Source organism: Magnolia sinica, chromosome 4, assembly GCF_029962835.1.
Source record: "Magnolia sinica isolate HGM2019 chromosome 4, MsV1, whole genome shotgun sequence".
Lineage (NCBI taxonomy): Eukaryota > Viridiplantae > Streptophyta > Magnoliopsida > Magnoliales > Magnoliaceae > Magnolia > Magnolia sinica.
In genome coordinates, this window is record NC_080576.1 from 34,086,699 (window position 1) to 34,114,494 (window position 27,796).

At 43.7% G+C, this 27,796-nt stretch overlaps 1 protein-coding gene across 4 annotated transcripts; it reads right to left on the reverse strand.

Annotated features, from left to right (window-relative positions):
• On the reverse strand, positions 1-27,796 carry LOC131242993 (cold-responsive protein kinase 1-like). 4 transcript variants are annotated; one of them, XM_058242032.1, is made up of 7 exons: positions 26,937-27,796; positions 24,418-24,546; positions 6,122-6,249; positions 5,406-5,619; positions 3,323-3,554; positions 2,328-2,478; positions 1-656 (listed from the first exon to the last, which is right to left on the reverse strand). In XM_058242032.1, the coding sequence occupies exons 1-7, from the start codon at positions 27,721-27,723 to the stop codon at positions 393-395; spliced, it is 1,905 nt and encodes a 634-aa protein (XP_058098015.1). In that variant the 5' UTR covers positions 27,724-27,796; the 3' UTR covers positions 1-392. The 4 variants fall into 4 exon arrangements, with proteins under 4 accessions (XP_058098015.1, XP_058098018.1, XP_058098016.1 ...); XM_058242033.1 differs by lacking the exon at positions 1-656 and adding an exon at positions 1,429-1,659; XM_058242034.1 differs by lacking the exon at positions 1-656 and adding an exon at positions 1,429-1,655 and having other exon boundaries at positions 2,324-2,478.

Here is a 27,796-nt window from a genome sequence, read left to right on the forward strand (position 1 = left end):
AGCTGAGGACCATACACCTTCATTAAAAAGTGAATCTCTACAAACTCCTTACCAAGCAAGCAATTCGGCAATGCCATTCACCTCCCTACAAATTCATCAAAGATGAACGCAAGCTTCCAAAGAAGAAAGCTGCTCTAAAGACAACCACGGCTATAGATTCCACGTTATTTAAATCTTCCCAACTGGACCCGACTAGACAAGCATGTCCAGATCTTGCCATTTTCATCTCTAATAGCACTTCCAGTTATTACATACACAGCCTTTGCATAGCATAACCTCGTCTAATTATTCTCCTACTATTTGTTTTCCTCATAGTCTTAGCAGGACCACAATTGCATAGTTACATGTCAATGATCGGGCAGAGACATTGACATGGTAACATTCAATGTGGACTACACATCCAAGGTGAACACTTCTCCATCAACTTTAGTGGTAGCATCTACAAAGGTGGGTCTAGTGGGCTCAATCACAACCTGACCTTTGCTCAGCAGCAGAACCACGACTTCAGACATGGTTGGCCTTGAAGCGACTGAGGATTGGGTGCACATGAGAGCTATCTCTATAACTTTCTTGATTTCATCTGTTGTGTACTCCTTTGGGTCCAAGTTCTCATCGACCAACTCCATCAGTGCATCTTTCTCATAAAGATTCCATGCCTGTCAAGCCCCCAAAATGATCTATTCATGTTAATCAAACAGAGCAATGCCACTAAATAGTTAAAAGAATTTAAGAATATATTTTTTCAAAGAAGGGTGTATTTATGTGTCACTAGACGAGGTTGAAACGAGCATTTAAAAGTGGTCCAAACCATCATTCTTATGGGCCTCATTGTGATAGGGGGTTTGCTGGAATATTTCCTGGACTCAAATATCATAATCCTTCAATCATTGGGCTGTTTTCTGTTGAAGGAAATCATTTCTGTATTTTCTCTTTGACTGTCGATTTGTAAGGAAAATGATCAAAGGGTCAGGAATATCCATTTTGGGAGATTTTTGGGGCATCCCTCATAGTTCAAACCCCGAAAACTTTGCTCAACTCAATCAAAACTCAATTGAGTCTACAATTGACAGAACTTGATATCTAACAATTAAGTAAATATATTTAATAGCCATCTTAAATGATGATGATGATAATGATAATTATCAGATTGCAACATGAAGCAAGAAGAGGCCATTTAAAGGATACTCATAAGACAGATGTCAGAAGCTCCCCTTGAAGGTAAGATATGTAATATGTACTTAAGTCGCTTAATCAAGGGTATTTCTGTCCCCTTGAATGCTAATATTTTCTTTTACCTTCAAGGGTATTTGGTTACTGTGTGCAGAGGTTGGCTTTGAAAATTGGAGTAGTTTTGTCCCTCCTCTTCATCAAATTGTCCTGGTCTCAAAACTCCTTCCATTGATCCTAGAATCTTGATCTCAACTTGCAATTTTGGAAGGTGAATCATGGTTGCAGGCAGTTTTTTGGGTAAAGATTTCCAGTCATTGCTTGTATCATGGAGATTCTTGAACTGAAAATCTGCATTTTCAGTATGCAGAAAATTGTAAAAGAAAGAAGATGGTAGAGAAAGTCTATCTGACCTTTTTTCTTTTTTCTAATCCAATTATTCTTGCACATATCCCTCCATTCCAATACTCGCACAAGCATAGAATTTTCTACCTCTACAATCCACCTTCATTACTCTATGCATGGCATGTGTATCATGATGGCGAACCGTTCATTCATCACTAGGCTCCATAATTAATGGGCCATAGACCAAAAGTTACAATTACCAAGGATATTCCTAACCATGCTGAAATGATGTACAAAAATTGATAAAATTTGGATTTAAAAAAAAAAATGATTAGAATTGTCCAATCATCATCATATTTTGGTTTATGACCCTTTTGGTTTTACCCATGACTAAGCTCTTCAGAATCAGACCATGAAACATATATGCCAAGCGTATAATGTAGAAAGTGAAGGCACCAAAATTTCTTGCTTCTGAGAGCATTGGATCTTCCTTGAATGAAAGACATACCAAATTGTTGCATCAAATGAGTATAAAATCTAAACAAAATAGAGAATACACTCAAACTATGTAAATAATAGCAGAAAATGAATAATAGACGGATGTAAGGGTGTGTAAATATTGCATAATTAATGACATATACACACGTGCAAGGCTGGATAAAGTAGGGTGGATGACCACGACTGCAGTTTCATAGATTATATGGTTTTGTTTGCATTACACCATGTACTTCCATAGAAGGATAATGTGGTTAGCCAGAGCATAGAGATCGTAATTGTGGAACAACATAAGAATTAATGAGTTCAGAAGAACTTGCCCATTCAAGTAGGTATTGTTTTTCCGGTTCACGCATTGGTTCGTTACTTTTTTCACCACTTACGATTTCCAAGACGACCACACCATAGCTGTATGTGTCAACCTTCTCAGTTAACTGTCCATGTATTGCATACTCAGGTGCTGTGTACCCCCTGTCCAATGAGATTGTATTAGCAATTGACAAGGTTTAAAATTGACTTGGATCTTGGTTGGGGTAGTATGGAGTTCAGAGAACTGAGTTTTTCAAAAAACTCTGTAAGAGCTTTTGTAAAAGGAAGCTGAATTTTTATATTAGTTGAGGAGCTTTGGTAAGCCCACATGCCTGTGGAAGGGAGCTCACGTACATGCCATGACATTTGCCGGCATAGCACATAGGTAAAAGATCCAACCCATCCATCAGGGGAGTCTGTGCAGATGCCCTGGCCAGAGAATCATGTTGATCCACTGATTAGGTGGGCGAAAGTTTAAGAAAAAAATTATACCGCTGAAGAAAACTTTTCTGGAATTTTCTAAGCTGTCCACCTGCCACTATGAATGAACCCCAACTGATGAGTGCACTGGCCTGATTTCTAGACAAGAATACACGGTTGGAACCATCTGAGCTTGGATATTGCACCTGTCCGCCATGCCAGCATATGTGCAGATGATATACCTTGTATGCTTGGGTTAGCAAACTTCATTAACTGATCATTCATACTTCACAAAAAAATGACCAACTTTTCCTAGTATGAGTCCCAGCTCTGAGTTTTAAACCATAGCTTTCAAACTAAAGTTGGAAAAAACATCAAATCTCCCTACTTTTGGCAAATCTACTCATCTAAGTTGCATCAGTTGATATGAAGAATCCCATGAAGGGAATGTGTCAGCTTTTTTCCATGAATTGTCAGTTTTCAAAATGAAATGAGAAAAAAAAAAAAAAATAGTAGAAGAATTGGACATATGGTCAAAGATGGAGAGATCATGAGAATTCACATGATTGCAGTTACTTTGACTTACAAGGTTCCTGCAAATCTGGTACTAAGATGACTCTTGTCCTCTGGAAGAAGCCTTGCCAGGCCAAAATCAGCAATTTTGGGCTGTAAATCATCATCGAGGAGTATATTACTGGACTTGATGTCTCGGTGTATGATGCGGGAATGGAATTCATCGTGTAGATATGCAATGCCACGAGCCATTCCAATGATTATATCGAACCGCTGTTTCCAACTAAGGGTTCCACGTCTCTCACCTGTGAGGCATGACAGCTGGAATTTGATCAGGCCAAAGTAGAGAGAAGCGACAGACAATGAGTTACAATATATATTCTCCATTTAAGTTGGCATAATGAAGATTTTAATGCATTGGCATTGTTATGCTATGATAAATTTAGGCTTTGGTTCGGGCATTTTAGCATGTAATGTTTACCATCTTCTTCATATAGCCCTTCGATGTAAATATTATTAGATTAGAAATTATAAGTAGGAGATGTATAGTATGTGTGGTTTTTCAGTTTGTACGAGTGGGGCCCATCATTCAGTGATCCAGACCCTTGGTCTATTGGCCCTCACTGAAACTATTTGTTGGAAGATCCTAGCCACAAGTCTTGGGCTTTCCTTTCAGTTCGATGCAGACCATTGCGGCATTTCTCTTCTTAAACATTTATAATTTTCCAGTGACAAATGGAGAGAGGAGATTTTGGGACATTGTCCAATCCATGGTGGTCCCCACAAAGGAATGTCTGGATCATGGAACCGTGGGCCTTGTACAAACTCAAAACCGAGGTATACTATACATATCCTTCCCTGCGGGCTCATGAATATGGATTAACCACATTGAACACATCCATATATATCTACCCCACGAGGGAGAGTATATTAACACAGCCATGCTTGCTATTCTTGTACAAATTATCATTTACATGTGTGAAATAATAGGAAAAAAAAAAACAGTACAACTAATATAAAATACTTTGTTTTGGTAAATAGAAGGCATGTATTATTTCAGAAGGTTGATGAAAGCATGTGAATGGTAAGTATCTAGAAAGTAAACCATGAGGATGAAAGGATTACATCACTCCAAAATATGAAGTAACAAATGATTCGGATGGTGGGGAAAAAGTAAGAATAAGGGTAGATATTCATCATCTCATCAAAATGAATACCTGGTACGCCATTGGTACGACTTGTAATGGTTCCATAAAGCTTGAAATTTAAGATGCAGCAAAAGACTATATTTATGTGCTAGAAATATTTATTTAGGATGCACATGGATGCACAAGTGATTTGGATGAGGAACATTCAGTTTGACATGAAGAAATAAACGTGTCCAAGAATTCAAAATGAGGAAGTAGTCCTGATCATGTCTACATTCCTTCTGGAAAAAACAAAAAACTATGTGCATATTATTACACAGTTAATGGAGAATCAGATGTAAAAGTATCCGAAAATGTCATGCCCTATTATATGCATGCCTAGCAGAAACAGCTAAGTAGGTACAATGGGCTATGCATGTAAATAGAGTAAATAGACTATTGATAAGGAATGCAAATATGATAGAATGCAAAATGGCCTGATACATTCCAACATTCTTCTGAAAATTCAAGTAGCCTAGAAAAGAAACTTTCCCAACCCGCCATGTTCTACTTGTGGTCCACATTGAATCATAGAAGAATGAAAGAAAGAAGAAAAGAATTGAAATTCTTAGAATATAAAGAAACCTGTTTTCTGGCTTTGATGTTTCAACGAAATGAAATTAGATGATACTCTACTTCAACATGTTTTGTGCTTTGTGTGAAAGATTGCATTGGTGAAAGTCTTGTACAGAAGGGACTAGTCAAAGTCTCAACACTGTTTCCAGAGGTTAAAACCTAATGTTGCAACCCGTTTAGGCATTCTCTGATTTAATGGGTTGCCATTACCTAATAGTGATTTTTATTTTTAAAGAAACCAGGATGTTTTTATTACGAATTAAGAGAGAGATTAGCAGACGTTGACCAAGCTACCACTAATTCACAGCAGTATAGAAATAAATGACCCAAAATCATTTGGAATTGCAAATTGATCAATTAATGTTTGTAGCAACAGTGGAAAGATGACGATACCGAATAAGAGTTTATCAAGGCTGCTATTCGCCATGAATTCGTAAACAAGAAGCAGTTCAGTTCCTCTGCTACAACATCCCAGCAGGCGGATGACATTCCGGTGATGAACATTGCTTATAAGCTTAGCTTCACTCTCGAAATCTTCCTTGGCAGTAGTGGATTGGCTTAATACAAGTTTCTTCACAGCCACTATTTTCCCATTTCTCAGAACACCCTGACATATACAAAATAATATATTATCTTGGAAGTATCTGAAAAGTTGAAGGCTGTTTTATATGTACAAGGGAATTGTTACATTCAGTTCAATGTTAAGAAAATGATTAAAATTAATGATGTTTTTCTATCATTTAACAATGAGGAAGTAGTGCTCAAATTGCAGTTAGTTTCTTTCAACTCCAACTTGAAAGAAACATAATTGCATGTTGAAACCCAAACTCCTGATGTGAATGCTAAGGAAATTGCAATTTGGTCACTATATTAGAGTAAACACAGAAATTCTACTTGATGGAACATCCAAAAATACCCTGATTGAATATCATCATCACCATCATCATCATCTAAGCCTTGTCCCAACTAATCAGGGTCAGCTACATGAATCCTATTCTGCCATTCCACTCTATCAAGGGCCATAATATTGTCCTGATTGCAGATGAAGATTAAATATTACATGTAGCAGTAAATAACACTAGAAAAAAACATCAACTGGGAAATATTACCTTGTATACGTCTCCAAAGCCTCCTCCTCCCAGTTTATTTTCTTGGCTGAAATTTTTGGTTGCAATTTTCAGATCTTTGTAACGAAAATTTACTGGGCCACGCAACTCGGTTGCCCCTAATATGTCTCCTGCAAAACAAGTATGTTAGAGAGCTATAGCTGGAAACCAAGAAGTCAAGAGAGAAAGTAGAATACTAAAAACATTCCATTCGTCATAAACATTTACTATTCCTGCATCCTTTACTAACATGTAGGCTTGAACTTAATGGTATGAAGGAAGCTGGATTTTCATGCAGGAGTGGAAAGAGAAAATTAATAATAAAAAGAGTTCAGGAACAGGGACATTGGAAAAGCATTGACAAAAGAAATTATGTCTTTCTGCCATGTATTCTAGAGGGGGTAGAGTGTTGAGTCACTAGAATTGACATGAGCAGAGGATGAGAATCACAGACAATGATGTCAAGATAGACTTGTGGGAAAGACCAGGAAGAATGGAATTAAAAAACAAGGTCGTCCAAATTGGCCCAAGGATAAAAACTAAAAAGGAGATAAGATGATGGAGAGCTGTTCTAAAAGATCCTGCCATGTGCAATACAAACCGGGGAAGGAGCGAAATTTTGATTAGATTTAATGGCTTGAAAGAAGGATGAGGGAAATACTTAGAATGACTTGGATCAATTCAAGGTGGTCAGTGGAGATGCCAAGGCCTCTTTGCTTACCGAGGAGAGGGACCTTGACAAGAAAGACCAGTGAAACAAGATTCATAAAGCCAGCCCTAAATAGCTCAAACAAGGCTACAATTATGTGTATTCATATTTAATGATCTAAAATATTGACTTTTTTCGGTGATTGTGTTTACAGCAACTTGACTACTGTGTTCACAAAATGATGAATCACATATATTATGAAATGGATAGAGCTGAAGCTGGTCTTGTTGAATCATGTTATCTGTAGTTCATGAAAGAGAGAGGTGAGATTTCAAATGAAAGTGGATGATACAATTTCTAAACGGGATCAGCAGCTTTGGCAGAGGATTCTAGTTACAAAATTCCTGAACATTCACCAAAAGTTGGGCTTCATGTGGGTAACCATGAGCAATAAGATTCTAGTTTGGCCAAACTTTTCAGCTGCAACCATGCATCTTGCTGGCATTGTTTCTTTTTTCTTTTTTGAAAGGTAAGAGTACTAGGGATCGAACCCTGGATCATTCACACACACTATACTATCTCTACCAGCTCATCTAATGACTAGGAGATATTGAAATAATAACGCCGTCTCTACCAGCCCATCTATCTAGCAAGAGCAGTTGTTCTTGCTGGCCTGTGCAGCCCAATCGCTGATGAAAATTATAACACGAACTTTCCATTAATATCTGACGCAGGGATGAACGTGATGAGGATAACTACTCCGAATCCACGGAGCTTCTCTGGACTCCTCACAGAGACTTCTCGAATCCACGAGGAAAGAAAGCAGAAAATAGAAATAAATTCTAAAAAATTCAAAATTGATTAATTGATGACTAAAAATGAGTTCACAACCCTTTAAATAGGGGTACCAAGCAATGGGAAAGAAATCAGAATCAAACTACAACTAAAACTCCTAGAATCCGCGACTTACTATAAATAGTAAACTTACTATTTATAGACGGTCGTGATGTCTACTAGTGTGCAAGGTTTTCGGCCAAAAATAGTAAGTGTCCTATTTGGCTTCACCAAACCGTTCCCCTAATTATTCTAAGCTCTTTTCACGTTGGACGCAACTCCTAAAGCCCGACGGATGAAGAGTTATAATCAAACTAAAACTTACTATTTATAGTAAAAACGAAATTAAAGTAGGGAAACGACCGTCGATCCAGGGGTTTTTCGTAATTCCGGGCTATGTAACCTGGCATAGCCAGGTTGGTTGGCTAAAGTAGCTCGTTCTACCCCAAAATCATATATTTTATGTCAGGTAACTCATTCCGGATTGCGAGATACGCCCGATCTAAGGTCCGACGGTCCGGATCACTTCTGTCATCGACCGGGCCTTTTCTGATCCATCTTGCCCATGAAACTATCCGCCATCAGTCCCCTCCACTTCAAAAGAACTCATCCTCGAGTTCTCATCCTGCGCTGGTTCATGATACTCGGTCAGGTCCACGACGTTGAAAGTCCGTGAGATCGCCATGTCATCTAGAAGATCAACAACATAAGCGTTGTCATTGATCTTTCGAATGATTGGGACGGGTCCAATCTTCTTATTTTTCAACTTGTTGTACGTCCCAGTCGGAAATCTCTCTTTGCATAGATACACCATAACGCGGTCGCCTACCTCGAATACTTTTTGTCGCTGGTGCTTGTCCGCTTGTTCCTTATACTTCTCATTCGAGGCATATAGCTTGGTCTGCACTTCCGCATGGATGCCCATGATCTTGTCTGCCATATGTTCTGCTGCAATGCTCGTGCCTGGGTTCTTGGGCAGAGGGACCAAGTCAAGCGTGTAGCGAGGCACTCGTTCATAGATAATCTGGAACGGTGATTTCCCTGTCGAGCGGTTCACCATGTTGTTGAATGTAAACTCTGCTTGAGACAAGGCCAAATCCCACTGCTTCGGTTTTTCTCCTGAAATACAACGAAAGAAGTTTCCCAACATGCGATTCACAACTTCGGTCTGCCCATCAGTCTGTGGGTGGTAAGCACTGCTGAATTGAAGTCGTGTATCGAATCGAGTCCACAAAGTCCGCCAAAAGTGTCTAATGAACTTCGTGTCATGATCAGAAGTAATGGTCTTGAGGACCCTGTGTAGCCGTATGACCTTCCTGAAGAATAGATTCGCCACGTGTGTTGCATCGAAGGTCTTCTTGCATGGGATAAAGTGTGTCATCTTGGAGAAACGATTTACTACCACAAACACCGAATCCATACCGCGTTGTGTTCGTGGGAGACCAAGCACGAAGTCCATTGATAAATCCTCCCAAGGACCGTCAAGCATAAGTAACGGGGTGTAGAGGCCCATATTCTGAGATTACCCCTTCGAGATCTAACAAACATGACAACATTGTATGACTTTTCCTACATCACGTACTAATTACGGCCGGTAATACCACTCTTCCACAAGAGCTCGAGTCTTGTCTCACCCAAGGTGTCCACCGAGGCCACCTCCATGTAGCTCCTGAATAATCTGCTCCCTCAGAGAACTTTAAGAGATGCACAATCGATTCCCTTTGAAGAGAAAATCGTCCTATATATGAAGGTCACTGGGGTGACCTTCTTGACACTTCACCTAAGAATCGTTGAAGTCCTCATCTTTGGCATACAGCTCCTTGAGATAGTCAAAGCCGACCACCTTGTTGCTCATCGTAACAAGTAGTGATGCACGACAGTTAAGTGCATCAGCCACCTTGTTCTATTGCCCTAACTTGTGCTTCAGAACAAACGTGAATTCCTGTAAAAATGCAACCCATCTAGCATGCACACGATTCATGTTAGTCTGATTATTAATAAACTTTATGCTTGATGATCAGTATACAGAACAAACTCTCTTTGAATCAGATAATGCCGCCAATGTCGCAGTGCCTGAACAATTGCGTACAACTTCAGCTCATAAGTCAACCACTTCTTGCGGGCTTCGCTAAGCTTCTCGCTGTAAAAGGCTACCGGCCTGCCTTCCTGTGATAATACTCCCCCAATTCTGACGTATGAAGCGTCATACTCAATCTCAAACAATTTGTCAAAATTAGGAAGCACTGTAAGACTCGTGTCCTAGTCCGTACCGTTCAGTTGGCTTCCGCGGTCCTTCCGGTCAAATTTCGGCAACCTTTGCACCGTATCTGACGATTGCACCCAATCCTAAGCTGGGACCTACATGCCAAAGTCGGCTCAACCCGAAACTTGTATCATAGCGACCGCATCGTCGCCGCGGTTTAAAGCAGCGACTCGCGCACCGAACCGATACCCAAGCCAGGAGATGTAGGCCAGCGTTTATTTCGAAGAAACGCTGCACATTACGAATATCGAGGGAATCTCTACGTCATGTCCCATCAATCAATCAATCAATCAATGTCAAGTACAACCATACCTCAAGTACAAGCCCCATCCCTCCATTTTCAAAAGTCAACTCTCTCTCTCCCCTCACCATTCCTCTTTAACCAAAATTTCAACCCAACCCATACCTCTCCTTACAACCACCACTCCACCCATCCCTTCATCCATTAATTCTCCATTTCTCTTATTTCTTAAAAACTCTCTCCCAAGCAACAACATTCCATACGTCCAAGCTTTCCCCTCCCAAATGCCAAGTGTGGCCCACTTTCCTTACTCTCTCACCTCCCATCTCAACCGTTGATCTATCATCTACCACCATTAAAAGTAAAGGCAAGGAGCTAAGGAGGCTAAGGGAGCAAGGAGGAGACCGATAGGTGGGTGATCTACCGTTATTTCTTATCTTAGGGCCCACTTGTTGGTGGGACCCATTTTGATGTATGTGATTTAATCAAGAGGGACCCATAGTGGCGGGGTCCCTTTATCTCATCGTCTCTCTCTCTCTCTCTCTCTCTCTCTCTCTCTCTCTCTCTCCCTTTTTCTTTCCCTTGAATGTTGTGGGCCCCACCGAAATTGTATTAGATCTAATCCATCCATCGGACAGAGTGGCTCACCACATATCAGGGAAATCCCACCCACTAGATCTAAACATATGTAATATATTTATATTATATTTATATATATATATATATATATGTATAATATATATATATATATATAAACATCCATGGTGGGCCACATCCATGTGGGACCCACCATGATACTCGTGTTCTATTCATGCCGTCCAGTGTCCCTGGACGCTGGACAAACCATGGCTAACATGGTGCGTGTGTGTGTGTGTATACTGACATGGGTGTGTACTAACAAAGCAAAAAGCAAAGAAAAAAAAATTGCTTTTAGGGTGGGCTGCTCATGTAGGCCCCACCTGGATGTATGTATAAAATCCAAGCCGTCCATCCTCTTCCTCAGATCATTTTAGGCGTTGAGCCAAAATTTGGGACCAATCCGATTCTCAGGCGGGCCATACCATAGGAAATAGCGGTAATACCGTTAAAACCCACATTGAATCTTCTATTCGCCGAGAATATGTCGCATATTGATCTCATTTGGACGATTATGGACCGTAGAACCCAGTGGTCGGGTTGGATTTTTTGTACGAGGGCCCCACCTAGGAAAATCCGTAGAAAAACATTTTTTTTTTTTTAAATGATGAAGCAAAGGCAGCAGCTGTCAGTGGGCAGGCGGACGGCCTGGCAGGCCCTCATGGCCCCATTTGTGGGCCCCACCATCATGCATTTTGAACATTCACACCATGCATTTGATGGGTTCCCTCGGACCAGGAGGCCACCCTAAAAATCAGCCGTATACGGAACTCAGGGGGGCCACACCATCTAAAATCATGTGAAGACATGCCTACAACATATAAAATCACTTGGTGGGGCCTACCTAAAAATTGGATGCGGCTGGAACTTGGTCTAAACCCTCAGCCAAGTGGGACACATGGATTTGTGGACCACATTATAGTGGGCCCCAGGCCCACCCCTAGGTCCACGTGACCTTGTAAACAGGTTGCATGTCAAATAAATATTACGATGGCCTCCTCCCTTACCGTGTGACCCTATCAACAAGTTGTAGGGCAAATAAACGTTACGGTGGGCCCCAGTCCGACCCAGGTCCATGTGACCCTATGAACAGATTGGATGGCAGACAAGCATCACCGTGGACCCCTGGTCCACGTGACCTCATGAACAGTTTGGGTGTCATATAAACAGTGCAGTGGGCCCATTTTGGATGGAAAATAAACATTCCAGTGGGCCCCAGTCCAGTGGGCCCTACTCTGGTCCACGTGACCTTATGAATAGATTGGATGATAAATAAATATTACAGTGGGACCTACCCTGGTCCACGTGACCTTATGAACATTTGGTTGGAAAATAAACATTATGCTGGGCCCTAGGTTGGTTGAAAAATAAACATTATGTTGGGCCCTAGGTTGGGTGGAAAATAAACATTTCAGTAGACCCTAGGTTAGGTGGGAAATAAACATTATGATGGGTCCTACTTGGGACCCACTTGTGTATGAATTGTGTCCACACCTTTCATCAGTGTGGACCTCCACCATGAAGTATGTGATTTATCTATGCCTTCCATCCCTATGGGACCTACCATGATGCATATGTTTCATCCTAACCGTCCAACCATTTTAGAGGATATTTTAAGGCCATGTGATAAGGCCCATATTATGAGGCCCATTGTGATGTATGCAAGGCCCATGTGACTAGGCCCATCTTGATGCATTTGTGGCCCGTCGTTGAGGTCCACCTATATATATATATATATATATATATATATATATATATATATATATGAGACCCATGTATGAGGCCCATTTGATGTACTGGAGGCCCATGGGTCAAGGCCCAATAGGACGTACATAAGGCCCATTGTAGTGTGATTCCACCATGGTATATGTGTTGATTTTATAGCGGGCTATACCTTGGGAGCAATGATGGTTTGATGTCCACATTGTAAGGATGATGTTGGTTAAATGTCTGCATTGTCACTCTCTCCCTAGGGCCCATTAATAGGCCCATACCTGTAGCATATAAGCCATCTAGGCCCATCTTCGTTTTGATCAGAGCCCATCACCACATAACATGTATAGCGTAGATCCATGATTCATGATCATACACATCATATGTATGCCTGATATAAGAAGTGACTGATCATAGCATATGCCTTCGGGCAGATCGTTTATGGGCTCCCTGACAGGTGGAGTTACCCCACATGAGCGTTCGGTACTCGCAGGATTGTTGCATGTCTAATAGTATGATTCATGCACTTGCATTAGTGTGATTGTGATTACTATATGCCCTAGTGACATCAGGGCCATAGCCTCCATAGACACATCGTGGGTGGCTAGATTGGATACCGGAAATATTGTTACTAAGCATCGGGGCACTATAGATATCCCTGGGTGAAAATCCCTAAACCCAATGGTACCAAAGGATAACGCCAACGTCGAGACCGAGTGGATATATAAGCGCTCGAGGGCCGAATACCAGGAGGCCGCGTCTCCCACTGTGTCATAGTCGGTTGGAAAGGGGTGTGGCCTTACTCGCCCAAGGGTAGGGGGCATTACTAGGCTGAGTTTGACTAGCTCGCCAATAGGTCCGCTATCGACGTGCCAGATAGGTATTGACAGACTATTGGCCAGGCAGATAGTGAGGTTTCTTACGCTCACTTGGACTGTGCGGCTTGTACTAAACCCTGGTGATTATTTAGAATGAGAACTGTATTGATATATGATGAGGATTGGCATGTTTGAGTTGCATCTCGCATCGCATGGCCGTGTTATGGCCGATAGCATTCACATCTTGCACCGCATAGCCTTGGTAAGGCTGATCGCATTTATGTACTCATCAGCATGATTCTTCATTACCCCGACCTTATATTCTGAGCACGCTTATATTATGCACACACTTACACCACCCTCTAAGCTTTCTATAAGCCTATGCACAATTGATGTATGCAAGTGACGCCAGGACGCAGCCGTAGCCTTGTCGTTGTTGGACTGTGCAGTCGAGCTTTTAGAGTTCCTGTTATTATCGTCATCTTGTATTTTCCTTTTTCACGCATTGTACTCAAAAGTTTTTTATCATAGTAGATTTTGTGATGGTGTTCTTGTGGTTATTGTTTGTGGGTTATGCTTGGTTATGCTCATTACAAATCAAATTGATGATTAGAAATCCTCGTTGTAGCATCCCAGGATCGGAACCTGGCGTATGGGTGTCAGGAGCCGAGAATGGGGTACTACGGAGGTTGTCGGCGCTGGGTTCGGAGATCAGAAATTTTATTAGCCCGGTTTCCGAGTTCGGGGCGTGACAGAAGTTGGTATCAGAGCATAACTTGGGAATAACCGAGAACAACATCACATGTTTGCTATGAGTTTAGGACGATTAGGTTCCGGGTGCGTAACCTTCCATTTGAGTTCCCTAACATGCGATTCTCAAGGTTGATTGGCGTCATTGTTCTTTCCTATAGGACATGCCGCCCAGGAGAGCGACCCGAGCGCACCCCGCTCCACCACCTGAGGCTCCAGCTTTACCACCTGCGCCTCCCGTTCCACCGCCAGAGATCCCTGCTCCCCTGCCTGAGGATGACGTTCCTCCACCTGATGCCGGTGCGGATCCGACCGTGCCTGTGAGTGCCTCGCAGTTACAGCAGATGTTGCAGGCTGTGACTGCTGCACTTCAGGGGCAGGGCAGGCGCCCAGTTGTTTCTCCAGCCCAGGCCGAGCAGGAGCGCGCGAGTGCCCTTCTTCGAGAGTTCAGACAGCTTGATCCTCCGCGTTTCCAGGGCGAGCCAGATCCGACAGCAGCTGAGAGATGGCGCTCCGATGTGGAGAAGATCTTCGATACCATGTCATGTACGACCGAGCAGCGAGTCCGGTTGGCTGTATTCCTTCTCCAGGGTGAGGCAGAGCATTGGTGGACCTCTATCACCCATGTCGCAGGACCTAATTATGTCTGGACATGGGAGGACTTTATCGACCGATTCAAGGAGCAGTACTTCCCTGACCACATTCGACACTAGAGAACAATGGAGTTCGAGACTCTGGTGTAGGGGGACATGACCATGGCACAGTACGCGGCCCATTTCGTGGCGCTATCGAGGTTTGCGCCATATATGGTTAATAATGATGGGCGGAAAGCCCGCCGTTTCGAGAACAGCTTACGTTATAGTCTTCGAGGCTGTGTTATTGGGCATGAGCTTCCGACCTTTCAGGTAGTAGTGCGGAGGGCCCAGATTTACGAGACTGAGTGGGCCGGCTCGCAGAGCTATCGAGATCAGAGGAGAGGACAGAATCGGAAGAGGCGGGCCCCCTCCAGTAACTCCCAGCAGCATCGACGCCCATAGAGGTATAAGAGTCACCCACCTACTAGAGCACTAACAACCCCAGCAGCACCTCCAGCGCCACCCCAGCAGCTGTTTACAGGGGCTTATTTTGGATGTGGTGGGAAAGGACACCGCATATCTGAGTCCCCCCGCCCTCATTTGCAGCAGCCGAGAGCACCACAGCAGCCTCCAGCACAACAGCGACCCCATCAGCAGCGTCCATAGCCACCTCAGCCGCCGAGACCCCAGCAACAGCAGAGATAGCATACAGGCCGCCGCAGAGGCAGCAGCAGCACCAGGGACCTCAGAGGGGACAGGCACCTCCCCAGCCAGCTCAGGTTAAATTTTATGCGGTTTAGCAGGACCCGTAAACCTTCGGAGGAGTCGTTGAGGGTATACTTCCAGTCTCTTCATGCATCGCCCGAGTATTGTTTGATTCCAGTGCTTCGCATTCATTCATGTCTGAGGATTTTTACCGATCGACTGGATTACCGACCGAGTCTTCTACCGAGAGATTGACCGCATCGACACCCTTGGGGAAGACTACAGTGTTAGGTCGTTTTTGTTCGTCTTGCCCCGTGTTAGTGGGAGAGATTTTCTTGCCCGCTGACTTATTTGTGCTGCTGATGTCAGATTTCGACATTATCTTAGTCATGGATTGGCTTGCTGAGTACCACATCATCTTGGATTGTTCCGCAAGGATGGTCACATTCTGCATACCAGGCTTGCCGCAGTTTCAGTTCATTGCAGAGCCCCGAGGAGAGCCGTTATCGTGCTTGATGTCCTACGCCGTTGAGGAGCCTGTTGCCAGTTGTATTGATTAATGGCCAGTTGTTTGCGATTTCCCCGACGTGTTCCAGGAGATTCTGGGATTGTCACCGCGTCGTCATATTGAGTTCCAGATAGATCTTGTACCTGGTACTGCGCCTATCTCGAAGGCCCCGTACCGTATGACACCGATGAAGTTGCGTGAGCTGCAGCGGCAGTTGGACGAGTTGCGTGAGTTGGGATTCATTCGTCTGAGCAGTTCGCCTTGGAGAGCGTCGGTACTCTTCGTCAGGAAGAAGTATGGCTTGTTAAGGCTCTGCGTGGACTACCGCGAGCTCAACCGGGTCACAATCAAGAACAAGTACCTGCTCCCGAGGATAGATGATTTGTTTAATCAGCTGCAGGGTGCAAAGTTCTTTTCGAAGATTGACCTATGTTCCGGTTATCATCAGATTCGAGTCCGAGAGGAGGACATCCTAAAGACGGCCTTCAGGACGCGTTATGGTCATTTTGAGTTTCAGGTCATGTCCTTCGGACTGACCAATGCACCCGCGGTCTTCATACAGTTGATAAACGAGGTCTTCCGTCCATATCTCAATCAGTTTGTTGTGGTCTTCATCGACGACATTCTGATATATTCGAGGACCCGTGACAACCATATGCATCATCTGGAGATCGCTTTGCAGACCCTTCGTGCCCACCAGCTATATGCGAAGCTGGAGAAGTGCGAGTTCTGGCAGGAGGAGGTGAAATTTCTCGGTCAAGTGGTGACAAGGGAGAGTGTTGCAGTGGACTCCTCGAAGGTTGAGGCAGTGCGTCAGTGGGGTCAGCCCACGACTGTGTCCGAGATTCGCAGTTTCCTTGGTTTAGCGGGATACTATCGGCGTTTCATTGAGTGCTTCTCCTGTGTTGCAGCCCCATTGACCAGGTTGACTCGGAAGGGCGCAGCTTTTATTTGGAGCGACGCCTGTAAGCGAGCATTTATGGAGCTGAAGGACCGTCTGACGTCCGCTCCTGTCCTCACTCTTCCCTCTGAGAGTGATGGATTTGTTGTATTTACCGATGCTTCGCGTATTGGGTTAGGTGCTGTCTTGATGCAGCACAGCAGGCCTGTGGGCTTCGAGTCTCGTCAGCTCAAGATCCATGAGCTGAACTACCCCACGCATGATTTGGAGCTGGCAGCAGTTGTCTTTGCACTGAAGGTGTAGAGGCACTATCTCTATGGGGTCAGGTTCGAGCTCTTCTCTGACCACAAGAGCTTAAAGTATTTATTCTCTCAGTCCGAGCTAAACATGAGACAGAGACGCTGGATGGAACTTCTGAAAGACTATGATTTTGACCTCTAGTACCACCCAGGCAAGGCGAATGTGGTAGCAGATGCCCTCAGCCGTCAGCCACGAGGCCTGGTGGCACACATAATGATTTAGGAATGGAGGATGCTCGAGGATATAGCAGAGTACGACTTCGATTTTGGTCTGCAGTCTTCTATCGTTCAGCTATCGAGCCTATCGATTCAACCCTCTCTTGTCGCAAGGGTGATCGAGGCTCAGCAGACAGACGAGTCGTTACAGGATTATCGAGCAGAGGCAGCATCTGAGAGTCAGACAGATTGGCAGATTGGTGTTGATGGTGGACTTCGCTTCAGATGCCGATTGTGTGTCCCGGATATTCCTGAGTTGCGCAGAGATCTTATGACCGAGGCACATCGATCACGGTTTTCTATCCACCCTGGCTCGACGAAGATGTATCGTGATATGAGAAGACAGTATTTTTGGGCAGGGATGAAGTACTAGATCGCCAATTTTATGGCCGAGTGTGACATTTACCAGCGTGTCAAGGTGGTCATCAGAGACCCCCTAGTCTATTGCAGCCGTTGAGTGTCCTGACGTGAAAGTGGGAGCACGTATCTACTGATTTTATTATGGGTTTGCTGAGGACTCAGTATGGTCATGATGCCATCTGGGTTGCCGTGGACTAGCTAACGTAGTTGACACATTTCCTTGCGGTTCGTGCAACTTGGCCTTTGGACCGACTTGCGAGGTTATTCATTGAGGAGATTGTGAGACTGCACGGCGTTCCAATCTCGATCCTTTCTGACCGAGACCCGAGGTTCACATCTCAGTTCTAGAGGAGCTTTTAGAGAGCGATGGGCACTGATTTGCAGCTCAGCACCACGTATCATCCGCAGACCGATGGTCAGACCGTGAGGGTCAACCAGATCCTTGAGGATATGCTTCGGGCTTGCGTGATTAACTTCGGGGGTAGCTGGGATGAGCATCTGCGATTGGCTGAGTTCGCATACAACAACAGCTATCAAGCGACCATTGGCATAACTCCTTTTGAGGCATTATATGGTAGACCGTGCAGGTCTCCGAGTTGTTGGACCGAGGTTGGAGAGCGGTGTCTCCTAGGTCCTGAGCTTGTGCAGGAGACATCAGATGCTATCGATATCATCAAGCAGAGGATCCTAGGTCCCAAGATGTCTCATCAAAAGAATGGTGACCCCACTGAACCTTCACCAAGAGGATGACCTTGGTTTGGAGGACTTGCTCCTTCCGATCAAGGATACAAACTGGCTGCTCAATGTAAGAAGCATCCTCACGAACCTCCAACGGCTGCCAATCGATAACAGGAACTATGTCTGACCCACACTTCCTCAACATAGAGACGTGAAAAATATTTTGAATGCTAGACAATTGAGATGGTAAGGCAAGCCAATAGGCCACTGCGCCAATGTGCTCAGTGATCTCGAAAGGTCCTATAAATCTCGGGGCAAGCTTGCCCTTCGCTCCAAATCGAATAATGCCCTTCATGGGTGAGACCTTGAGATACACATGCCCTTCCTGTTATTATCGTCATCTTGTATTTTCCTTTTTCACGCATTGTACTCAAAAGTTTTTGATCATAGTGGATTTTGTGATGGTGTTCTTGTGGTTATTGTTCGTGGGTTATGCTTGGTTATGCTCATTACAAATCAAATTGATGATTAGAAATCCTCGTTGTAGCATCCCAGGATCGGAACCTGGCCTTTGGGTGTCGAGAGCCGAGAATGGGGTACTACGGAGGCTGTCGGCGCTGGGTTCGGCAATCGAAAATTTTGTGAGCCCGGTTTCCGAGTTCGGGGCATGACAAGCACCATGACCGGTGTTGTAGACAAACAATACTTGATCTCATGAAAGCTCTTGTCAGCTTTATCGGTCCACTGGAACGGTCATTTTTTCACGCAATCTATTATACGCGCGACTATGGTGCTAAAATCTCGCACAAATCGACTATAGAAAGTCGCCAACCCGTGAAAACTCCTTTCCTCATGAATGTTTGTCGGGATTGGTCATTCCCTAATAGCTCGCACTTTTTCATCGTCCACGCGAATGCCTGTGGACGTTACAACAAATCCTAGAAACAACAGGCTGTCAGTTAAAAAACTACACTTCTTCAGGTTGAGGTACAACTTATTAATTTGTAGGACCTGCAGCACCTGTCTGATATGTTTCCTGTGCTCCGCCTCATCCTGGCTATATATCAATATGTCATTAAAATATACTACCATAAATCAACCAGTGAACGGTTTTAGAACTTGATTCATCAAATGCATAAAAGTACTTGGTGCGTTCAATAGGCCGAAGGGCATGACCAGCCACTCATACAACCCTTCATTAGTCTTGAATGTCGTTTTTCACTCATACAACCCTTAGTCTTGAATGTCGTTTTCCACTCATCATCGGGTCAGATACGAATATGATAGTACCTGCTCCTTAGATCTAGTTTAGAGAACACCTTAGCCCCTTCTAGCATATCGAGCATATCTTCCAACCATGGTATTGGAAACCGATATTTGATGGTAATTTTGGTGATTTTCCGGGTGTCGACACACATGCGCCAGCTTCCATCTTTTTTTGGCGTTAATAATACTAGTACGGCACATGGGCTCATGTTCTCTCTCAAGAGACCCTTATGGATCAATTCTTCCACTTGCCCCTGAAGTATCTCGCACTCCTTCAGACTCATTCAATAATGAGAGTGGTTGGGCAGGCTAGCCCCAGGGACGAGGTCTATGTGATGTTGGATGTCCCTCATGGGGGCAATCCATCAGGTAAATCCTCAGGCCAGACTTCTTTGAATTCGTTTAGCAACAGTCTTAAACTTGGAGGGATGTTTGAGGGTTCTTCTTCCTCGCCCTTCACCACTACGGCGTATACCTCGCTAGTTTCCTTGGATTCCTCCATGAAATTCCGAATGGTCAAAAGGGAACTCCCCTCCACTTTAGAGGCTTTAGGGTGGTTCTCTAGTGCCATAGGGATAAGGATTATTTTTCAACTATCCTTGACGAATATGTAGATATTATCTCGTCCCCGACGACTGTAGGGGTCGACCGAGTAGCATATGACAAGCTTCCATGTCGACCACGTCACAAAGTATTTGATCCCTATAATTTTTGCCAATTGAAAACGAGATAGTGCATTGTTCAGTTACCTTGGTCTCATTCACCTTTTTTATCCAACTAATTGAGTACGGGGAAGGATGTTTCGTTGTCAGTAGCTACAGCTTGTTCACCATCACTCTTGAGACGATGTTCTCGCTACTTCCACTGTCTATGATCATATCACAGACCTTTCTGTTGACAGTGCACCGAATACGAAGTATATTGTGTCACTGTGGATGTAATTCCTTTCGTGGGGCATACAGTAATCGCCTCACAACTAGAAATTCGCCACGATCCTTACCCATCACTTCATCGCCACCTGCTATTTCTTCAGTAGTTTATTCATGTTCATTAAAGTCATGGTCTTCTTCTACGGCCTCATTTTCAGTGCCCCCTTCATTTATAGTCAAGTGTGTTGTGGGATGTTGAGGACGAGTGTTTGATAAGTGGCCTGTTTGGCTTCACCAAACTGTTCTCTTAATTATTCTAAGATCTTTTCACGTTGGACGCAACTCCTAAAGCCCAATGGATGAAGAGTTTTAATCAAACTAAAACTTACTAGGAGGTTGAGGACGTTTTCCTACTGAATCTTTTCCTCGTGCCAGCACTGGATCCTGCGTAGGACCCATCATGGGAGGTCGAGTTGAAGGATATGGATGAGCAAGAGCTCTTGCACGTTGTGTTTCTGCCCTACCCACTAATTGAACTGCTTCATCCATGGTCTCAACTGGGTACATCTGAACTCGGTCCTGAGTTGTCGGTCGCAACTCACCTATAAATCGTGCCACCTTTTATGACTCAGATTCTGACAGATCGTTTCATGTAGCTAACCGTTGGAATTCTTCAGTGTAATCTGTGACAGTTCGATTTCCTTGTCGGCAATTTTGATACTGCTGGAATAATATCTGCTCATAATCACTAGGGAGAAATCGTGATCGAAGAAGACATCTCATCCATGGCCATGATAAGATGGGCGCCTTGTTCTGGCAGCCTCATGAGAGTTGTAATTGTTCCTACCATGCAGAAGCACTAGATTTTAATTTAAACGCTACTAATTTTACCCTTTTATGATCTGGCACGTCCATATAATCAAAACATCTATCTACTTCGGCTAGCCAATCGAGAAAATCTTCTATACGTAATAAACCGTTAAAACTAGGAAGTTCAACCTTACCTCGATAGTCTCTTTCAGCACGATCTAAATGATCACCTCCATGGATTGGTCGTCGAGCAAAACCCTCATTAAGGTCCTCATCGCTAGAACTTGAATCATCTGGTGTAGCCCTACGGTTTGCCAATGGTAGTGCTCTACGGAAATCGGGGTTGCGTCGTACAGCAACCATGGGTGGTGGAGCAACTATAGGTGGTGAGCACCGCCTAAGGCTCAGGGCGGAAGTAGCGCATCCACAAGACGGTCGAGGGTTGTCTGCAGCCCTTGCATGGTCAACCGACTCTCCTGGTGGAAAGCTTCCATTCTTTCCGAAAGATAACGAATCCCTGGATCACTGTCCACAGGATTTTGATTCATACCTTCATTGTTTGCCATCGGCCCGAGTGGAATCCTCGCTTTGATACCAATTGACACAGGAATGAACGTGATGAGGATAACTACTCCAAATCCACAGAGCTTCTCTGGACTCCTCACAGAGACTTCTTGAATCCACAAGGAAAGAAAGTAGAAAATAGAAATAAATTCTAATAAATTCGAAATTGATTAATTGATGACTAAAAACGAGTTCACAACCCTTTAAATAGGGGTACCAAGCAATGGGAAAGAAATTAGAATCAAACTACAACTAAAACTCCTAAAAGTTGCGACTTACTATAAATAGTAAACTTACTATTTATAGACGGTCATGATGTCTACTAGTGCGCAAGGTTTTCGGCCAAAAATAGTAAGTGTCCTATTTGGCTTCACCAAACCGTTCCCCTAATTATTCTAAGCTCTTTTCACGTTGGACGCAACTCCTAAAGCCCGACGGATGAAGAGTTATAATCAAACTAAAACTTACTATTTATAGTAAAAACGAAAATAAAGCAGGGAAACAACCGTCAATCCAGGGGTTTTTTGTAATTCCGGGCTGCGTAACCCAGCATAGCTAGGTTGGTTGGCTAAAGTAGCTCGTTCTACCCCAAAATCATATATTTTACATCAGGTAACTCATTCCGGATTGCGAGATACGCCCGATCTAAGGTCTGACGGTCCGGATCACTTCTGTCGTCGACCGGGCCTTTTCTGATCCATCTTGGCCATGAAACTGTCTGCGACCCGCTCTACATCAATATCTCAAAAAAACATTTGGGGTGGAGAAAAAAAAAATGTGAAAGCATGTATGGTGGGTTTTGTTTTCCATGCTACCCCAAATACCAAGCTCATTAAGGGCACTCTGGAAACCCAGCCAACCATAATTTGGTAGAACAACTGCACAGGGAACCTCAATTTCTTGGGACTTGGCATGATTGCTAGCATATTCATTGGAGTGATGAATATCTAAGGAAAAAGTGACATTGAAAATGTCCATCTTAGCGGTCGTTGGTAGCATGGATTTGTATTCTAAGTTAACAATTTCATATCCTGGATTTTCAATCCTGTGGAATCCAAAAATTATCTTTGGCATACTGGATTTTGACTCGAGGGGCCTTAAAAGAGATGAAGAGAGAGCAGTGATGACAGTTGAAGAGGATTGAAAATTCAGGATTTTCCACACTCCTTTTCTCTTGAATTTTAAAAGAGGCCCTTTCGGGGATTTGAAATCCAGGATTTGGGAAGTGCCAAATATGATTTGGATTGAAAATTCTGGATTAAGATTCCTAAGTGCCCGAAATCCATGCTGCCAAACGACCCCCAAAAATCAGGATTCAGTGGGGTGTATTGGCCCAAATATTTTAAAAATGCATGGACTTTGCGCAGGAACAAGTCCCCTCACATCAGATCGAGAGACACATTGTGGCACTGCCTTTACTTTGGTTCTACTTGAAGCAAAAGCAACCCAAGACAGGCAGATTTTCAGTGAGCCTTCTTAATTGAAGTAGAAGTCACCTCACATGCATCGAATAATCAAGCTACTAGGGCATGATTGGTCCTGAGTATTAGCTCCTTGGAGCAGATAAAGGTATTGGTAAAATAGCCAAATGAGAATCTATAGATCATAGATACTTGGAATCCATTTTCCTCTCATGAATACTGATGTTTCTTGCATTTGTTTCACGCTTCTGGCTTAGGATGCATTCGGTTGTAACAAATATCATGATAACTCAATGGTATTTTGCACCAAATTAGATTGATCAATCATGAAATTTCATAATATTTCATGTTGAAACCAGATGCAGCATTAAGTAACAATTTTTGAATTGCGAACATCCAGTTTAATCAAGATGAAATAACAAAGAGAAATAATGTAATGAGGAAATAGCACTCAAATTGCAGTTATATTTCTTGGAGGCCTGACGTGAAAGTAACATGACTACAATTTCGAGTCCATACCTTCATATCCACACAATGCATACAAATAACTTGAAATCACAAATTTGTTATTTAAACTTTATTTGATGAATAATCATGGTTGAATTCAATGCTCCATACAAACACACCCTAAAATGGAAATAACCAAAATCATAATTTCCTTTCTTGGCATTCACATCAATGGTTTCGGCTCCATATTGCAATCACATAAATTGCGAGCCAGACATCCGAATAAGCATAAATCTGCATTTTGAGTGCTACTTCCACCTTATGAATACTACGAAACATCATTGATTTTCCTTATTTTCTATCAACTAATATGAATGTTTGCAGTATATTTTGCATGTGCATCTAAATGTAGCCTCAAGTTTTCTATAACAAGCATGTGAATTGTGGTGAATTGTGGAATAAAATTCATCATCATCCTCGACAGTGGGACATGCATACGGTTTGTATAAACGGGGGCACATGGTCCACTGATCCAGGCTGTTGGTCTGTTGGGCTCCACTGTAAATGGACAAGAAGAACCTAGCCACCAATGTTGGCCTTAATTTTTTAGTTGAATGTGGACAGTTGATGCATTTTTCTGCAGGCCACCAAAATTCAAGGTTGGGAATGTCCTGTCAAGGAGATTTCACAGTCCATCAACAGTATGGAGCAACAGACCAATGGTTTGGATCACTGAACCATGGGTCCCGCTTGCGCAAATATTTCTCATACGGTACCTTTCTGAGGCTTCTTCTTAGTCTTTTTGGAATGTCGAAGCAATAGCAACAAAACGAGAAATAATAGGATAGCAGCAGCTCCTCCCACAGCACCTCCTATTATGGCTTTCTTCCTCTTGCTTGATTTCCCTGCACGTCCACGTATTTATGCCATTATGTTACTAACATCACTAATTCCACACCCATGCACACGTGTCCAAAATTGGAGGAAATACTTAATTATGATTGGTAAACAATTAGGTAAATTTTGGTAGTTGATTAATGGTGAGAATATTTTAAATTTAAAATTTCACTTGTTGCATAAAAAAGAAGGAACCAACTTTGGGGTGGTCATCATTTGGCGGTGTAGAATCATAGATTAGGGTTCAAATTTTGTATAATCTCACAGTCATACGAAGACAATGCATGGTCCAAATTAGAGTTGTGATTAATGGCAGAAAGTGGGTCAATTGAAAGATCCATACATTGATCAAGTTGGCTACACATTGATCACAAAAATTGACTCTTAAAGGAAAAAAAATAACAGTCTACACCTAATTGACGATTAGAATGGCATATTTGTAGAGTATAAGAAATGTACATATGAAGTCAAGTCAGGTCACACTGGACTCGGCCAGATGGATCTAAAACAACTTCAGATGAAGCTCGGCCCAACAAGCCATGTATGCCTGATCCAAGCCTGGTCAAAAGCTGGGTTGGGCTCCTGGATCTGGCAGGCCATCAGCCTCATTGGCACAGTTACCCTAAACTGAACACTGATTTTTGTAGGTGTGTGGCCCAGCTAATGATCTCTTTGGCCTGATATTCCGTGAGGCCTCTGTACTCATGCGGTCTTTTTGGTGAGCGGCTTGGATCTTGCATACTTGCAAAGTTTAGCATGTAAGAGGTGAATGAAATGGGCGGCAATCGAAGGTGTGAGTGTGATTACTAAACGGGCCAGACCCGAGCCTTATTTTAGACCCAACTAAAAACTGGCCTTCAAAAGCCTATCCACGCAGGACGCGGTTTGGCTGATGACCCCAACACCAGCCAGATAGCTGGTGTCAAAGCTATGTGGCCCCACCACGATGCATCTGTTTTATCCGCGCCGTCTGTAATTTTGTCAAAATTATTTTAGGGGGCGTTTGGCGCATTGGTTTAAATGGGATTAGGTGGGAGTGGGTTTGAAGATCCCATGGATCTTTGCAATGTCACGTTTTGGGACTCACATATAGCAGGGGTTGAAGCCCTTTTTAGAATCAGCGCCGGCCTACTTTGGTTTCGTGGCTAGTAGTCGGTGCTAGGTGGATCCCACCATAATGTATATGTTTTATCTATGTTTTCTATCCATTTTGAAATATAATTTTAGGGCTTAATCTAAAAAATGAGGTAGATACAAATCTCAGGTGGACCACACTATGGGAAAACAATAGTGATTGAATTACACCATTAAAAACCTCCTACGGCCAACTGTGCAGTCCACTTGAGATTTAGATCAAACTCATTTTTGGGCTCATACCACAAAATGACATGGAAGAATGGGTGAACGGCATGGATGAAATCATGGTGGAGGCCACATAGCACCGACTGGCGGTGGCAAGATGAGTAGCCAATCCGTTTCCCAAACACGGGATGGCTTCCGAGCCATGGGATTAGAGGACAATCCCTGTCATAGTGTAATCATTACATTTTGGTAATTCCGTGCCGCTTAAACGCATCTAATCCGGTGAGGGTGTGAGCCAAAAATGAGGTAGATCCATAAATCAGCTGGACCACACCACTGGAAAAAGCCACTTACAGTTAAAAAAATGCATGGACGGAGTGGTTACAACACATACTTCATGGTGGGCCCACAGAGCTTCGATCTATCTGGCTGGCGTTGGGGTTACCAGCCAAACGCAGTCGATTCATGCAGCTGGTTTCGGAAACGGATTGGTTACTCCCCCTGCCACCAGCCAATGGCTGGTGGTCGGTGCTCTGTGGGCCCCACCATGATGTATGTGTTTTATTCATGCCGACCATCTTCTTTTTTAGATCATTGTATAGAATGAGATAAAAATGGACGTATATCCCAATATTAAGTAGACTACCTTAGAGGAAACAGTGTTGAATTAACGTCAACTATTAAAAAGTTTTCTGGGGACAAGGTATTTGTTTTCTGGGTCTGTATGACCTAGCCAATAGATTGGATGTCAAAAAAAAGTACAGTGGGCCTTAGGAGGATTTTAATGGTGGATATTAAATCACTATTGTTTTCCTGTGGTGTGGTCCACTTGAGATTTATATCCCTCATGTTTTTTGTAACAAGCCCTAGAATTATCTGTAAAAATGGATGAACCGAATGGATGAAACGCATACATCATGGTGGGGCCACAGAGAACCACCGGGCAGGTGGCGGGGGAGTAGCCAATCCGTCTCCGCTCGTCTCATAAAAAAAAAAAAAAAAGCATGAAAGAATAACCAACGGCCTATATTCAATCTACAAACGCATGGCCAACATCCAATGACCATCATGGATGGGTCATACAGAGCCCACTCACCTGTCAAGAAACGCTCGATATCCACCGTTTGATTGAGGCTGAAAAACTCCTTGTCCGAGTACCTCAAAAAACACCCAGCGTCCACGCCCCTCCCATTCCCATCCGGCGGACACCTCTGTATATTCCCATAAGCCACTCTCAAGCAATCCCCACACCCTGTCTCACTCGCCGTCTCTACGCACTGCGCCACCCCGTACACCACAGCACCCCCCGCCCCTTCCCTTCTTGCTGCCCCAAAATACCCGTTTATCCTTGGCGTCGCCACCGTAAGATCCCTCAGCAGCTTATCAGCCGTTTGATTAAACCCTACCACCTTCGACGCCGTTCCATTCCCACATCTCCCAAAATTCCCCAGCGCTGTCGTCTCACCATAGAAGTTATTGCTCTCGTACCTCAGAAAGCATCCGTCATAGGAAATGCGAGCCCCATTTGCAGCTGAGCAGTTCCGGATATGTACTGCCGCGACAGTGAAGCAAGCGAGGCAGTCGGATGTGGAGAGATAGCCTCTGCACTGGAAGAGTACATAGAGCGGATTGGAGGCGCGGGCCCGATCTGCAGTAGCGAACCGGGCAGTAGAGTTGAGCTTGGACCGGATTTCGGCGAACGTGGCGTTGATGTTGTTGAAGAAGGCCGCCCGGCTTGTCACGTTGTATAAGCTGCAACCTATGTCGAGGAATTGGGACTGTGGATCGGACGCTGTCAGATTGGCGAAGAGGAGGAAAGAGATTGATGAGAATGCCAGGAAGGAGGAGAGGCAGAAGAGTGAGAGAGGAGATTTGGGTTGCATGGTTTGGAGTGTTTGGTTGGATGGGTTATCGTGATTTTGCGGGATTGTAATTCAAGGATGACGGTTTTTTACT

What these genes read in the sequence shown, in the direction of transcription:
- LOC131242993 (XM_058242032.1), bottom strand. Translation starts at nt 27,723, where the DNA reads ATGCAACCCAAATCTCCTCTCTCACTCTTCTGCCTCTCCTCCTTCCTG. An exon ending in CCTTGATAAACTCTTATTCG is followed by an intron (nt 3,555 to 5,405) that starts GTATCGTCATCT and finishes CATGCCTCACAG; the next exon opens with GTGAGAGACGTGGAACCCTT. An exon ending in ACCAGATTTGCAGGAACCTT is followed by an intron (nt 2,479 to 3,322) that starts GTAAGTCAAAGT and finishes CTCATTGGACAG; the next exon opens with GGGGTACACAGCACCTGAGT.